This window comes from Semicossyphus pulcher, unplaced genomic scaffold (assembly GCF_022749685.1).
Source record: "Semicossyphus pulcher isolate SPU_LCO1_2020_fin unplaced genomic scaffold, fSemPul1.0.p SCAF_4, whole genome shotgun sequence".
In the NCBI taxonomy this organism is placed as follows: domain Eukaryota; kingdom Metazoa; phylum Chordata; class Actinopteri; order Labriformes; family Labridae; genus Semicossyphus; species Semicossyphus pulcher.
Genome location: NW_027211715.1, coordinates 33,803,060 through 33,820,295, shown reverse-complemented (window position 1 = coordinate 33,820,295; position 17,236 = coordinate 33,803,060). Strand labels below are relative to the sequence as shown.

At 44.7% G+C, this 17,236-nt stretch overlaps 1 protein-coding gene across 2 annotated transcripts in view; it reads right to left on the bottom strand.

The window, feature by feature from the left end:
* Positions 1-17,236, bottom strand: part of pik3r3b (phosphoinositide-3-kinase, regulatory subunit 3b (gamma)) — a 217,059-nt gene that overhangs the window by 21,433 nt on the left and 178,390 nt on the right. Inside the window, exon 1 of one of the 2 annotated variants that reach the window (XM_069679828.1) lies at positions 707-1,149. The exons of the other annotated variant lie outside the window; for it this stretch is intronic. Within the exon in view, the coding sequence (XP_069535929.1) occupies positions 707-821 (115 nt within the window). The 5' untranslated portion in view covers positions 822-1,149. Of the gene's footprint in view, positions 1-706; positions 1,150-17,236 lie in introns of those variants that run through there. 2 annotated transcript variants of the gene reach the window in all.

The window sequence follows — 17,236 nt, the reverse complement described above, 5'->3', positions numbered from 1 at the left end:
AAAGGAGCAAAATCGAGAACAGCGAACTGCGTTTGCGCTTTTTGCATTTTAGTCCAAAATGATCTGGGCTGCCATCTTTGCCGTTCATTTATCATATCGCATTCAAAGCAGATGGTCAGAGAAGGAATTCGGCTTCCTTCACGGCAGACTACATGAGACTATTGTCTCCAAAACGAGTCTGTGAGTGCAGGAGCTGCAGCTTCTGTTTCAAAGCAGAAACGGGCATATACACGCACAAAGGAGCATTTCTGCTGGAACGATTGTAACGAGGAGTAAGAAAAAAACAGGTATAAGACATTTGAAGCGTTGTCACTGGTGCTGCAAAATGTTATTATACCCAATTTTAAAGCGATAATGTCGCCAAATCGTTGCATTCAAGCAAGCTCAAGTTGTACGCTCCTCACAATACAAAAAAGGCTTATGCAACGCTAATGTAGAATTTTAGGGGAAATGCTGAGACGGTGGCAACCATGATGCACTGCCAAAAAACGAAAAATATCCCCATACATGAGCAGACACACCAGAAATCCCTCGAGAAAGACGACCCAAATATCGTTAAGCGCCGCCGGGGGGGTATGAGCAGCAGCAGGATGTGCGCTGTAAAACTTTCCACCAATTTCAACAGTCACGAAACCAAACATAACACCTCCTCTCCTCCCCGGCTAGCTCCAGCCTAAAAACTTCCATGTCCAGGCCTGCTTCTTACCTGGCGGTTGGTCCATTTCCAGGTAAAATATCAGCTCTGTGGAGTAGGGCATCATCGTGTCCCTCCAGTCTCCTTCCTCGCCGGCTTTTTCCGCTGTCCAGACTGTATTATACATCGCTTTCGTGTGGCTGAACGTGACAATCTTTCTCCACAAAAAGAAAAAAGGCGTATAAAATGGCGACAAAATCAAACTGACGTATTAAAAAACACTTGATTAGATAAGCTAGTCTAACTATCTATCTAACTCGAAAGTCTTCTATCTGAATTCCTGCTTCAGACTGGAATAAATAGACGAACTGTGTACAGCAAGCACCGGGCTTCGACTGCTCCCTCCGACATAATAATAGTGTCAATAACCTGGAGCTCTTCATATGTGTATATATATATATTTATATATATAAAAGCGTCCTTTAATCGGAGAGAAAGTAGATGCCAGCTCTACATTTCAGTCCTCTCTCCTTCTCCTCCGCAGGTGCCGCCGGCTTGCTAGCTTCATTTTAAGAAGAGCACTGACAAGAGGAGGCTGGCAGAAGCTGACAACGGCTGGGACATACCATTCTGCCGCGGCTTAGAGGGGGGGTTCACAACTTCTCCGAATGTGACACATGAAAACTGAACAAAAGTCTTACCGTAATTAATTTTAACACGCTATATTTAAACAATATTATTATTACGAATTAGAGGAAATTCTCCATCCCACCTCTTTGGCTTAGATCTTTTGGTTTAAATGCTAAGTCACCCCTTGATAGACCCCTTTTCTTTCCCACAGCCCACAGCTTGCCGAGCCTCTCTGCGCAAGCGCAGAAGCTGCATTTCAAAGCCAATAGGGAAATTACTTCAGCCTCTGAAGGCAAGTTACAAATTCTGTGGTTTTCCACTAAGATCCTCACCCTCCCACTGACTGCCTGTATGTCACTACAAGCTACTGGCTGCTACTGCTGCAGCCACATCGGAATATGACATAACAGGCTACTTTAAAACCCTGGTAATGTTTTGTATTTTTCCTACTGTCAACACATCCAGTGAAAAGACCCGAAACCAACCATAAATTAATCCTAACAAGGAACTTTTTGTTTGTGTCCACTGTGCAATAGAGCTTTATTGTTGTCCTAAATGTATTAAAACACATCAGTGAGCCAATGCTTCACTGTTCCCTCATCACCACCAACACTGTATTTTGACTGTATTCCACATGCACTGTCCCACTGCCCCAAATACTCACCAGAGCACCAAATGTGAATTAATCCGCCTCTGAAAATGTATGAGTAACTTCCCTTAAAACTGAAGTGCTCAGCTATTTTAGGATTCTTTTTAACTATTGATGCAGACACACTGACATGAAAGGGAGTTTTTCAGACATACTAACACAAAATCATGCTTTCAATTAACCATTGCATGGTAATGCAGTGGAGACTCTTAGCATGCAAATGAACAAAAACAATGATGGAATATACAAATCAAGGAAGTTTCATGTCTCTGCTTGAAGGTGATTCTCATGTAGCTGACACTTATTACTATGATACTAATAAACTATCAAATGAAAACTGTGCCCTGTCTTAAAAACAGTTTACAGTGTGGCCTCCTTCGATCAACATGTCCCTCTTGGAGTTACAGTCAGTTTCTTCAGTGGCCTTGTTTAACTCCAGCGGAGGAAAAGATACAATTTACGATGTAAAAAAGAGCCGCCTACAGTGAGATAAGTACAGTTACAGTAAATGATATGGAAGCTTAAACATAAGCTTAGGGATGCTAGAGCGGTGCAGACATGTATTTAGGAAGCCTGTAATACAGGGATTACAGCACACACACACACACACACACACACACATCAGAACACACACCTGCTAAAATGGATATTATGGATGGACAGGATTTTGTGTTTATGTCCGCTTCAGGACTTCCACTTTATTTCTGTCTTTAAAATTGCTATGATCAATATTTTTCTGTTGACAGTGGATCACATATGCAGATCCCCTCAGCTGAACAGAGTTTTACAGCCTTTCAGCCTTTCAGCCCTTTGTTTTGTGTTTTACTGCCACTACTTTACTCTTTAGGCTCACTTTCGCTCCTTTTACAGCGTTTTTTTACGGCCACAGCAGACAGCTGTTCTAAACCAAGTTCTAGTGCACAATACCTGCTCACCAAACATTATAAAGACACAGCCAGACAGCTAGTGAAGAAAGTGGAACATGAAGCAGCAAACATATATTTTGCTTTTGGAGATTGAACGCAGAGTTCCTTTCTGTGGAGTTTTTGTGTCAGTTTGTCTGTTCATTGATTCCTCATATTTCTTTTGTATTGCAGATAGACTGTGTATAATACGTTGGCTTCCCAAGTTCTTTATTTTTCTTCTATTGGCCAGCAGGGGGCGACTCCACTGGTTGCAAATAGATTTTATAGAGGTCCATGAGAAAGTGAGTCTACTTCTGACCGGATTTATTACTTCAGTAAACATTTTGCAGCATCAATCACTAGTTCAAGTCTTCTTCCAAACTACGGTACAATCTAGAGTAAAACTGACTGTAAGGCAGGATACATTATAGGTGCGTGGCTACCTGTGATTGACAAGTCGCTACAACGACGACCTGAATAATATCTTCTTGTACTGAAAGACACTCTGTGGAGTCGCCTGTTCAGTATTTAAGGTAAGAACATTTTGTTTCAAGCATGGTTTTCGCTAGCCAAAATTAGCATCCCAATTAATATGTGTTACCATTATACTAAGGTACCTTGCTTACTAAGCTAGCCTTAGCTGATTACTTAATGTTTGCTCCAGCCTTCTTGTCCAAATGTGAGCCATGTCCCAATTCAGGGGCTGCTTCATTTCGAAGGCCGTATTTGAAGGCAGATTGTGTCACCGAAGGCTCCTTCAGATGTGGCGGACAAATATGGATCCACAAAGGATCCATCGGGTGCACCCTTCGCGGCCCAGTGTATCACGAAGGATGCATCCTTTGTCTTCCAAGGATGCAACCCCTGAATTGCCCAAATGCCAGACTTGAAGCTTAAAAATCATCCACAAGTGAATGACGATGGCTGCCTCTATTTCCTACACACAGTCTGTGCTATTGCTGCACCTGCTTTTAATTGGTGGCAGACTATGCCGCTCTCAGTGCTGGTGTTTTCTCTCTCTTTGGGTCTGCCTGGTCTAATTATCCTCCTTATTTATCCTCCTTTCTTGCATGTCAGTTTCAGTAGAGGTTTTATTCTGCAGGTCTGTTTTATGTATTTATTTTCTGTCTCTATTTTTAAATTCATATTCTGCAGTCTTCTGCATAAATGTAAAATTGGGATGACAGTCTGCCTTTAAGCTGATTAACTCTTTCCAAAAATTCTCGTCTAAACTATGAGCCTGCTAATCCCTCTCTCTGCTTCTATTCCTGCGCCAAGAGCAGAAAGTGGAGCACTCTTAAGATGAAAAAAAAAGAACAATGGCATCATCACAATCAGCTGCCGCCCTAAGCACACAGAGGAGACCCAGACTGGCCCAGACCCCCAGTCATACACATGGTAATCTCCTGTTAATAGCCTAATATCAATACAATATCTTCAGATGGGGGCTGCTGCCACCAGTAATTACAGCTGCTCTGTCTATCTATCTGTCTGCCGGGTGTCCTACTTCAGGGAGTCACAATAAATGAAAGGTCTGCTCCCCAATCTGCCATCCATCCAGTCTGTCCTCCCTCTACATGCACCCACCCACACATCCATCCATCTATCCGTCCAACCATCCATCCCCTCCCTAAACTCATGTGTCTCGTCTGTCCATCAAGGGAGAAGAAGAGGAGGAGGAGGAGGGTGGGGGCTGTCTTGCCTAAATAAAAAAAAGAGGAGGGGGGGCTGGGGGAATGCGAGTGAATGAAATCTATTTAATGCAGCAGACACACACACACACACACACACGTCATGTGTTAGTGTGTGTGTGTGGGTGGTTGTTTCACAGATGGCTCGTGCCGGACACACAGCCCAAAGCTCCTCTCTGTCAAGTGTGTCAAACAGGTTTAATTGCTGCTGCCACTCTGTGTGTGTGTGTGTGTGTGTGTGTGTGTGCGTGTGCAGCCGGGCAGATGGATCCCTAACAATGACACAGGAACTGACTCTGCCCCTCGTCATACAAAAGAGAAAGAGAGAGGAAGAAGGAGGGGCAGACGGAGGGATGAGGAGGAGGAGGAGGATGGGCACAGCAGTATGAATCTGCGCCGTCCCCGGCCCTCAGCACGCTGCTCCACATTTAACCTCCACACAATACAGCCGAGCGGCATCAAGTGGCCTATTTGCATAGCTTATGCATAATCACATACGAAGCATATAGTCACATGTCAGCTGACCCCTCCCACGACTCCAAATAAAGCTTCAAATTCCAATCATGCGTGCTGTGTTTAAGTGGCATTTTGAATATGCAGTGAAAATAACAGAATGCCAGAAATAAGCAGGAATATGTCACATTAGACTTTTTAAGCCCGGCTGAGGCGGAGATGTTGGTGAAGTGAGGAAGCAGAAGAATAACAATGGCTGCCACAAATAAGATTTTTAAATAAATGCTGATATTGTGGAACCTGCTTCAACTTCCTTTTCTGCAGCATTTCTGTTCGACTGTCGCTTAATCGTCTCAAACTGGATCATTTTTCTCCTATTGTTTAAAATCTGTTCAATGAAGTATGTCACAAAATATAAAATACTTCTGTTTGGAATATTCTCTCTGTTCTGATTGACGTGCTTCTTGTATAGCTGGTAAAGGGGTCAGAGGTGTTTCAGTGTGTCGTGCACACCGGTCTGCAGCATTATTTGCAAAGCACGGTTTTCTGGTCAGTCAGAACCAACAGTAGCCCCTCTTTTAGGGACGAGATCCTTGTTTTGTCCTTGTTGCTCTCTATTGTTCATGTTGCTTTCATGCACATTTTTCTGCAGGTGCATGAAAAAATTAAAATGTGCTTTGGCCTTTTATGCCTTTATTGAAAGAGAGGACAGTGGGTAGTGTCAGGGACAGGGGAAGAGAACATGTGGCAAGGGCCGAGGGTGGGAGACGAGCCTGGGGCCGCCGCATCGAGGACTGAGCCTCCTGTTTTTGGGACAGACAGTTTGAGCTAAACTGGCGCACTAGAAACAAAATAAATCAGCATATTGCACAGCTCTGTTGTCCAGAGAGATCGTAACAAATACATACAGACTGTTAATCTGTGAGCTTCTGAAGAGCTGGTAGTTTTATTGGTATTTAAGACGTAGCCAGGCTAGCTGTTAGCCCCTGTTTAAGTCTTTAAACCATGTCAGGGCTCTGTCTCTGTACTTAACACACATGATATTTATACTCATCCTCTGGTCTCACTCTGTTCACACAATGTTTGACAATACCTTCACCCAAGACCTATAGCCTACCTGTGCACAGAATAGCGCTCATCCACGTCACCAGCTGGACCAGAAACAACTCTAAAGATAATTGGTTACAGGTTCTCACGTGAATAATTTATCGCTCAGGAAGGGACCATTGTTCAGAAGGAGAACTACTTTTGATTCTTCACAACATTTCACCGATGATTCTTCTGCACTTTAACTTAAGAAAGACATCAAATGCAGGTTTCAGGATTTGCCAGTCTCCCTTCTAAATCCTTCCTCCTGCAGAGAGAACAAGAGAAAATGATCTGCATGCGTGTGAGAGAGAGAAGCCCAGGTGAGCTCCTGGGAATCAGGTGTTGAGTTTGCCATTTCTGTTGCCATAGAGACAAAAACGTCCAGTGAGGCGCTAACAATGTCTCTTTTAAGGGGCTTTAAGCACAGACAAAGGTGCAGTCTGGAGGCTCGTATCATATGCCACCTACTGAGTTAAATTCTGCAGGGAGGCACAAATCCACGGCAACATGACTTTTAATCATGACAGCAGGTTAAACCTTCTGTAACACGACCTTTAACCTCTTTAACTCTGATTTTTCTACAAAATGCGTCTTGTGAAATATTCTGCATATTGTGAAATAACACATAACTATCACCTGCTTGTTCCACCCCTTTGCACTGACTATATTAGGCTCATGGTGAGCCCAGGACACGTCATGAAGTTTCCAGTAAATCAATCCAAACATAGCTGACGACTTCACTTTCGAATTTTAACAACATTTGGCCCAGAAGCATTTGAACTCATGGACCCACCTGTGTGTCCATCAGGGTTTTGTCTGTCATGCTGCGGTCTAGCTGATTATATTCAAGCTGTAAAAGCAGACGGAGTTTCAGATGCAGCTGATGTCTAAATTTGTCCCTGGAATTAGTCTGAGACCTAAAAATTCAACTGCTGCTGTTTGCTCATGAAGAACAAGCCGTTCAGTAAACTCAACGTAATCTGCAAGTTCCTACTTGTGTGTGTGTGCATGCTGTAAGTCGTGCTTTATCTATATACATGTTGGAAGCGCACTGAAGGTCAAACAGCACCTGTGCCCCGAGAGAACCTCTTCCAAAACCCACATCAGAACACGGTGTGACTTTTTTTTACAGCCACTGAACATAATCACTTCTCTCACACGCTCTTCTGTTGGAAGCTTTTGTATTTTGTGAAACGAGATAGAAAGACAGACGCTACAAGGAGGCTGACACAAGGCGACGCAGCTGAATGGAGCTATCGTGACCCTCCGACACCTGCGGACCAGCCGCTTATCTGCATTATGTTGTGAGTGTAAGAGAGAGAAAGGCAGACAGAGAGGCAGATAGAGAGGGGAACTGCCCTCCTCAAGAATTAAGACCATAATACACAACCCCGTGTGGCTTTAATGACATGAAAAAGGATGGGCATGAGTAGCCAGAGTATAATGCTCTGGGACTGTTGTGTCCGACCCATTCAAACACGTGTAACACGACAGACCGCGACGGCAGGTCTCATGTTGTGGTTAATGTTGTGAAACTGCTGGGTAAGTTAAGGCATCACAACATTTCGTGGATGCAGCGGCTGCAGGCTCGACTCCCGTCCTCTGCCCCCTGCTGCATGTCATCCCCCACTTCCAGTATTTCCTGTCTATAAAATAAAAACAATGTCTAAATGGCCAAAAAATAATCTTAAACCCCCCCAAAAAAACTAGCTGACGTATTGCCATGGCATGGTAGGCTAACAAGCAGCGCTAAAGCCAACAGTTATGGGTCCAAGGGAAGGTTCTTGGTCTTCTCTTAGCTGCAGTCATGAGAACAATGCTAGGCAACAGAAAAAAGGATTCCTCTGTGGTACCTAAATGACAACATATTAGCCAAACATCCACCAAAAACAGAACTGCTATGACCCCTACTTTATCTTGAACCTGAAGCTCACAGAATGATGAAGAAGGGGGCTTTCAGGGGCTCTTCTTGACACCATTTGAGGAATCATTTGTTGGATTTATCCAGTTGGGATTTTGATAAGAGAGTATGGTTTGAGTGTGAGTACAAGTCCACACCAAGAGACGCTACTGAGCTGAATCACCAAGAAACTTCAGGATATCTCTGCTGCTTTGATTTCGGCGACTCTTAACTCAATGTCTTTCTCAAGTCCACTAAGTTCATGCACATGCAGTACAACATCCCTGTATTGTTTCTTGGAGATAAATTCATATAAAAGGGTTAACAAAGAGTTAGTAGACATCATTTTGGAGCTGAACTGTCTCCCGCTGGTCTTTGTCTTACAGCCTTACATTAGGAAATGGAGGATAATCAGTAATGTCTACTTGACTTAAAGAAAGTGAGTTTTTCTGCCTCTGCTCGTGCTCACAGACGGGCATATGTGCAGTTTTCAGACTTGTATTTTATATGTTTAATTGGTCCCCAGAGTGTGCATGTGTCTGTGCGACTGTGTGTGTGCTGTAATAAAGCAGTGATTCAGAAAGAGACACAATAGCGTTGTATATCTCGGTGACACGTTCCCTGGTGTCAGGGAGTCACTACTGTACAATCTATCAGCCCCTGAGCGTGTGCTTAAACCTGCCTGGTTTTCCTTTTAAAGGAAAAAGCCCACAGATTGAGCATTAGCTGTCATGGGAGAAACAGAAGCAGTAGACTGAGAGAAGGATGGAAGGAAGGAAGGAGGGGGGAGAGATCCTAATCTGCCCGGCTGCAGTGCTAGACCGAAGCAAACGATGCAGGAGAGACAGAAAGAAGGTGAAAAAGAAAGAGAGGAAGGTAGACAGAGTTTAACTTGTCCTGAAGTTAAAGTCGGGACATGTTTGTCTCATAAATATAAGAGTGAGTGAGTGTGTGTGTGTGTGTGTGGGGGGGGGGGATATTTGACTGTACAGTGCTGATGAGGCTGCCTGCTCTATTTCTGTGCTTATTATCCATGGCCCTCAGCGCTTTTCATATTTTGTCTGCCACTGTAATAAGTAGAGTGGAAAGTACAATTCAACTGTAGACACGAATAGGCTGCTAAACATAGGCAGCGCTGGAGTGGGGTCCACACACACACACACACACACACACACACACACACACACACACACACACATACACACACACACAGAACAGTTGCGTAATATGGCGCGGCACTTTTGTATATATTATGCATAAGCGTTTTTGGGAGGCTGCAGGGACGCACGCGGTGTGTCATCCGCCCACATCGCTGCTACAATTATCTTTCAAATGCACACTGTGACTGAGCAGTCACCCTGCTCCTCCCCGGTGTTCTGCACTACTCTTTCTGTTGCTGTGAATATCATTCAATCTGCAAGCCGTGCAAACTCTCGTTACACACTCATGTTCTGTCTTTTTTCAAGGTCCTAAAATTAGAAAAAAATCCCAATATATGAGACTCAACTTGTCACAAAACATCGCTGCATTTGATGCAACAAGTATCAGGTGTGCTGGGCTTCAATAAAAACACAACAAACCTTTAAATCTTTATGACCCCATGCTAAGGTTAACAATAGTTGTGGCTCTTCAAGCTGAGCAGATAATCACAAATAACCAACCTTTAGTGCATAAATTGTTTAGTTTTTGCACCTGGAATCAGCTCCTGTGTTGGTGAGAGAGGAAATACGCCCTGACACAGGGATGTCTTTACGCTTTACCACCATCTATCCCGACAAACACGCTCACTCCAGCTCCTGCAAGTAAAATATACAGAAAGTTACGCTAGCTTAGCTTGCCGCGCCAGTCGTCCATCCGTGTATTATCTATACCGCTTATCCTGTACAGGGTCGTGAGGAGGCTGGAGCCTATCCCAGCTGTCATTGGACGAGAGGCAGGGTTACACCTGGACTGATCGCTGTTCATCACAGTGTTGACACATAGAGACAGACAACCTTTCACGCTCACATTCACACCTACGAGTGTCACCAATGAAGCTAACGAGCATGTCTGTGGACTGTGGGAGGAAGCCGGAGAACACGGAGGGAACCCACGCATGCACGGGGAGAACATGCAGACTCCACACAGAAAGGCCCACTACGTCTGAACCGGGAGCTGTGCGGCTAAAGCGCTAATCACATTTTGTGTAGTTATAACGACAAGACAGTAAGAGATAGAGGTTCATATGACCCTGTTTCACATGCAGGCCCATTTACTCGATCTACAAGCAGTCTGATATCTGAGGAAGGCTGCAGGTCTGACAGGTCCTGTGGGGTCTCTGATCTGACGGCAGCCTTAATTGGAGAAAACTGTACTTTCAAAAGCACGATGGTTTTATATTCATGCATCGTAACACTTAAATCAGCTGCTTTACAGTAGGCCGCAACAGCAGACTGCACAGACACAGACACAGGCTTCTCAGCGGGGCGTCTTAAATATTTAATAGAAATCCTTTTAGTTACTTTGAGCGTTTACTTCTGCCTGTCTGCCCGCAGTGTGAGACAGCCGGAGTTTGCACAGGTGGAGCTGTTTTACTGGTTCGATTGTGTGAGACAGGATCAGTCAATGCAAAGAAGCTGAATCCTCTGTGAACAGTAATGAGTCCACTCTGTCGGACAGAGCATGGATCAGAGGGGCTGGGGAAGAGAGGAGCTCCTCATTGAATTATCTGAGCTGGAAAGTTTGAGACAGCGAAGCTAATCGGGGAGCTCGAGTTTGAGCGCACATGACTGGCGGCCGGCACACAGCCCACTAAGACCAAAGCAGCCGATGTAAATCCGATGTGCGGGATCCACCGGAGGCAGCCATGCATCAAAAGACCTGATCAAACCAGCCGCTGTGATGTGAACCACAACAACGTGTCTAGTCCACCATGTTCGAGCTCGGTCTCGGCCCCGGAGATGTTCATTCACTCAGGAGAATTCTGCTCAGCGGGGGTCCTCAGAACTTCTTTGTTCTCGATGTGCAACTTAGCCGGGAATCGTTTCCTCTCACCTGGGAGCTGCATAAATGTTTCTGAAATCAGGTTTTCACAAGTACAAGTTAACAGTGAAGTCAGTCCTCGTGAAGAGGTCTAATGAGGACACGAGGAAAATGATCTGATTAAGTGTTTTCTTGTGATCTTCAAAAGGTTATTTGTTATCGCACTTGATTATGTTAACAGGTAATTATCAAAGTCATGAGGAAGGAGTTTTTCTTCTTCTCTATTGTTATCTCAACATCGCAAATGCAACATGAACTGAAGGCAGGTCAGAACACTGTGAAACTGATTTCTGAAGAGTAAGATTTTTTTCAAACCAGAAACAGACGTTACATCGCTCTCTGCAAACACACCAGACTCCATTGACAAAAGCAGTCATTTTACCTTGCAGAACACATGAGCTACTTGTGCAGCGCTGCTTCGGTCAGCGAGTGTTTTTATGTTATTGTGTGTTATAAAAATGTGTTGGATCCAAACAGACCATCTAAAGTACCACAACACCACACACAAACTAACCAATCAAAGCAGCAGTAAGACCAGCAGCTCCCGTGTCCTGAAAGGTAAGATGACTCTTTTTCTCAATGGAGTCTGGTGTGTTTGCAGAGAGCGATGTAACGTCGGTTTGTGGTTTATAAAATCATCTCCCATTGTAACAAAAAGGTCTATCTCTGTAGGGATCCTTTCTGTCATGTTGTCAGTCACTGTCAGTGGAAACAACAAGAACTTTTGGTGGAAGCACTTTGATCCATCAAGGATTATGTTGCAGCCATTACAGCCTGTTTCACTGCTGCCGGCTGAAGAAATCTACTGCAGCAATTATAATACTTTTTGTCCTCTTTAACAGGGACATAATAGGATCCTAACTGGGTGATAGGAAAAAGAGGAAAGTGTGATTTACTCTATTATAATTCAGAAAATCCTATTCATTATTTATGCAGTCATGGACGGAAGCCTCATTGGATCCTCTGAAGGCAAGATTGAAAATGACAAATTTACCTGCACAGGGAGGAACAAACGAGGCGAGAGCGGAGGATAATTTCACTCTCGTGTCACCCTCTCGTGCTTTTTTTTGTAGGTAAAAGGACTAAAAATACGATTTCCACTGTTGCAGTGAAATGGGTTTCTGCTGTCGCAGTCAGAAATAGGGATGACGGCTTGCCTCTCAACCTGCAGTGGACATTCAGGGAGCCAAACTGGGATACAAGAAAGGGGAGGGCAGGAGATAGATGACACGCACATACACACAAACACACACTTTCCAACTGAACCAAACCCAAATCTCTACACCCCTCCTCCTCCTCCTCCTCCTCCTCCTCCTACTCGTCCTCCTCCTACTCGTCCTCCTCCTCCTCCACTCTTTTTCAGATTGCAATATCATGCTGGCACACAAGGCTGAAACTCTCCACGAGCATCTGCGTCTTCTTTCCTTTCGCTGTGCATGTCGGTGTGTGTTCATCTGTCGATCTGGGTCTTTTGTTTCGTTTGGTTTGAGATAACCAGACAGACAGACAGACAGATAAGCAGACAGACAGATAGACAGACAGACAGACAGACAGACAGACAGACAGATAAGCAGACAGACAGACAGACAGACAGATACACAGACAGATTGACAGAGGACAAACTGAACAAGCCACATCTTTCTCCCTTCCTCAGCAGACAGACAAACCATCAGACAAGAGCTGACTCTGTAACGGGTGATGTCATCCTGCAATGTGAGCGTCCCCCTGAGTCCTGATCCCATGATGCAACACTCTGGTGACACTGTGAAACAGGTTGCTGCTGCAGGCTGCATCCAAAACTGCTGAGCCGCCTCTCCTTCTCCTGTTTCCTCCCCTCTCTCTCTCTCTCGTTCCTGTTTCATGCTCTGATGTTCATGTTTTTCTGATGCCTCCTCCTTCTGTTTTTGCATCTCCTCTTCATTCCTCTGCCCTAAATAAAGTATTCCCATATCTCTCCCAATCTTTCCATCTCTTTTCCTTTGCCCTACATTTTCTTTGTTTCAGTTTTTTTCACTTGATCAGATCCCCCCTCCAGCACCATCCTTCCTGCCCTCCTCCTCCTCCTCTCCTCCTTTTCTCTTTTCTATATTTGCTCTCTACCCACACAGATCTCCCCCCTCCCTCCCTCCCTTTCTCTTCCCCTCCTTTTCTCGCTCTCCACTGGTTGTCAAGGCAGCAGGGCACCATGGCTCAGCATTATTCATGCAGTAGCACAGTCAGCCGGCCGCTCAGACAGACAGACAGTCAGACAGACAGGCAGTCTGACGGGCAGAGAGCCAAGTAGGCAGGCTGCAAGGCCTTCCACCGGACCAGCAGAGTCAGGCAGACCGGCTCTGGGAAACATTTAACTCTTTCCTCTCTCCGTCTTCAAGCATGATTCCTTTATCCTGAAACATGGATCCTATTTCTAAGTTACTAACAATAAAATGACACTCATAAAGTGTCGGGTAATGCTTTGGGCCCACAACAAAGTGACATTATTAAAAAGATGTTTAACAGCCCAAGAGGACTAAAGCCTGATGACACTTTGTCTGTTTTTACAAGACTACACTTTTCCTGTAGAGATTATTTCCCATCATGCTCCTGGTGGACATTTCCAAGAAGAAAAACAATGGCAACAATGGCGCTGGTTTGTATTAGCTGCAGTGACTGAGGCCTTTAGGTTAGCTGGCTTAGCATTATGAGCTAGCAGCTCCCGAAAGGAGCGTTTCTTCGCTGCATGCTGCAAACTTTCCAAGGTTCTGTGGAGGCTGTAACACTTTGCCCTACAAACTGACCGCATCTCTGGGTCAGATTCAGTGAGGACACAGTGACAGCAGAGTCTCGATGTTTACTATCTACCCTGTTTGCTGCTTCCTGTTTGCTGCTGGAGAGACAGCTCCTATCGGTCGTTGACATTCTTTATGTCATTGAACTTCCATGTGTGTGTGAGCCAAGACTTAAAACTCCAGGTGATACCAAACACATTTGATTTGACCAAACTTCAGACAGCTCTGGGTGAATTTTATGACCACGTTACACCAAACGATCGAGACGACGGGATCACTTCAGCCGACTGCATATGTGAACTAGACGTAAACATGCCAGAGTTAGCAAGAATGCTACGATAAATCATAGTTCATACAGGCAGGTAAAAACATAAAAACAGGCTGGATTCCAATTTGAGAAAGTCTATTTAAGTTGATTTAATTAGATTTCTATTGTGGACAGAAATGAACAGAACCCTGATAGATTCCTGGATGGAAGGAAAACCTCTTAAAAATGTTCAAAACACTATTGTATACTACAAATGGGTTGTCAGTAATATGAAGTACTGTATACGAGAATGATTAGCGGAAAAAGTGCAGAAACACTTGAATGGTTGTTTCATTCTACAGGAATAGAAGCTTAAAACATGCAAATACATGCACACAGGCCCATTTGAGCTTCAGAAGAACTGTGTGTGTGTGTGTGTGTGTGTGTGTGTGTGTGTGTGTGTGTGTGTGAGTCGACTTCCCATTCAATCCTTTGAGGCCTTGTTTCACCAACAGCTAGCGCACAATGATCGCGCTCTGAGAGAGACAGCAGCACTGAGGCAGAGCAGCTCAGGACGCGATTACAGCGGAGAACAAACACTCCTTATCTGATCTCTAATACAGTACATCATTCAGGAGGATGACCTCCCAGCATCCCCTGCTCCACCCACACCTCTCATTGTCTCATTCTGCCTCCACTGATCACTGAGAAATAAAGTCCATATGCTGCAGTTCCTCTGGTGTCCACTTGAGGCTGCCTCCAGCAGTGAGTCAGTCCCCATAGAGCCCCATGTTAAACTTTACAGCAGAAATAAACATGTTTACAGCCTGGTACAAAAAACAGTTTGGGTCTCTATAGCTCATTTCTCTCTTCATGACAACTGTACGGGGAGAATCTTTATATAGCTCACCTGTTTACATTATATTAAGGCTTAAAGTGATGCAGCATTAGGGGCGTGGCCTCTTTGAGTGACAGCTGGGAGTTGCTAGCTGTCTGCTAGGTGTCCCCTCAGCTAACTCAGTCACTGAACGTAACCTCTGGGCCGTGTTTGTGCTGTTGGAGCCTTTTGGAGATTTGTTCATGTAAATATCAGACAGATAATCTGTGTGTGCTTTATTGGACGAACAGACCGTCCACAAAGTCTGTGCTTTTTGGTGAGTTACATGCTGGTATTATTTTATTCATGTGTTAGCACCAAGTGATTTATTTGTGGTGCTAGGGAGTCAGTTTGTTTCTGGCTACGACCAAAATACCAAACAGTAGGCTTCAAAACAGCTTTCCACTTCTTATATACTTTGCATGGTACTACATACAGTAGTATTGGCCGGTGCCTGCCCCTTATCATGCTGGATGACCCGGGAGCAACGGAGGAAACATGCTCTGATTTTAGGCCAAGCAGCGGCACAGTTAGAGCTGTGTAGAGCTGGAAAGGATATAGAGCCAGGGGTGTAAAAGTGAAACAGCAGGCCATCTGAATGGACAGTGAGAGAAGCAGCAGCAACCCCCAGTAGCATTTACAGGACGTGTGTGTGTGTGTGCGTGTGTGTGTGTGTGTGTGTGTGTGTGTGGGTGTGGGTGTGTGTGTGAGGGGATATCTGTGGCAGGTGTACAAACAGATTCACCCTGAGAGCCAAAAGGGACAGACAGAGGCCGTGTTTGTCACCCTCACACACTCCCTGCTGTGGGGACAAAGGTGGAGGGTCGGCGAGCATGCAGGGCCATAGCAACCCCTCACACACGCACGCCCACACACACACACACACACACACACACAGTTACTGTATATCCATGACACCCACAGCTTAAACGACACTAAATGAAACACGTCGGAGCGAGCCAAGCTAACCGACACCGCCTGACATGAGAGGGGTTCCTAAACCCCCGGGGCGGGAGGAAAGGAGAAAGGAAAGGAAATATAAAGAGGAGGAGAGGAGGAGCAGAGAGAGCGAGAGAGAGGAGATGGGGAGCATGTTGGGTGAACATGATGGTCTGGAGTTGCATAAAAGTATGCTGTAACGCTTCCAGCAGGTCTGGAGCTGCTGAGCTGTGGGTGTTTAGAGATCAAGAGCAGACACCTCTCAGTGTGGGCATCAACCGAGCCGATACCCAGAATACACTGCGGGAGGTGATATATGAGCCAGAGACCTGTTATCACTCCTGTGTCCTCATTCAACATTTACAGTTTACAGTTGATTATAATATCTTTTTATGGTGTAATGTTGTTGTTTGTTTACTTATTTTTGTGTTTCATAAGACTTCAGAAGTAAGTATGTCACAGAGAGTCCTGCCCACAGCCTTGCAGCTGCATTACACCAGAAGCAGCTGAGCTGAATGAGGATAACTGAGGCCAGCTTAACACTGTTAGTCAGCTCAGACGACGCCTGCAGCCTCTTCTCCTCCCCATAACAAGTCAGGTATTACATATGGAAAAAGTCCCTTCTAGTTTTCCAGTAAAGACTAACTAAAAAATCCACGTTCTGTCTCACTTCTTGGAAATACAGGCAGCATCGTCTGTTGTTAGTTCTCTATCTGGACATCTTTGGCCCTGTTTTAACATATTTTTGGGTCTAAATGATGGAAAAACGGAAAACGTGTTCAATCAAAGTCAAAGTTAGCTTCGTTAAAGATTAAGATGCTTATTTATTAAACACAGAAACAGCAGTTAGAACGCTCGCTCCAACGCCACCAGATTCCATTGACAAAAACAGTAATTTTACCTTGCAGAAGTTTCTGCTCTGCCACTGCTTTGATCGAACATGTTGTGTGTGTTATTGTGTGTTATACAAAGATTGTGTTGGATCCAAGTTAACCATATGTAGCAAAGTCACACAATAACACAAACAAACTAACCGGTTCAGGCAGCAGTAGACCAGCAACTCCTGCGTTCTGTGGGGTAAAATTACTGTTTTTGTCAATGGAGTCTGGTGGATTTGAATAGAACCAACTAACGGCTGTTTTGGATCAAAATCAATTCTTTGTAAAAGAGTAAGATGCTTATTTTTAAAACCAGAAACAGCAGTTAGAATGCTCGTTCCAACGTCACCAGACTCCATTAAGAAAAACAGTAATTTTACCTTGCAGAGGTTGCTGGTGTACCACTGCTTTGACCAAATGCTTTGTTTTTGTTATCGTGTGTTACACAAATATTTTGTTGGATCCAATTTAACTATCTGTACCGAGGTCACACAATACCATGGACAAACTAACCGGTTCAGGCAGCAGTGGAGCAGCAACTCCTGCATTCTGTGG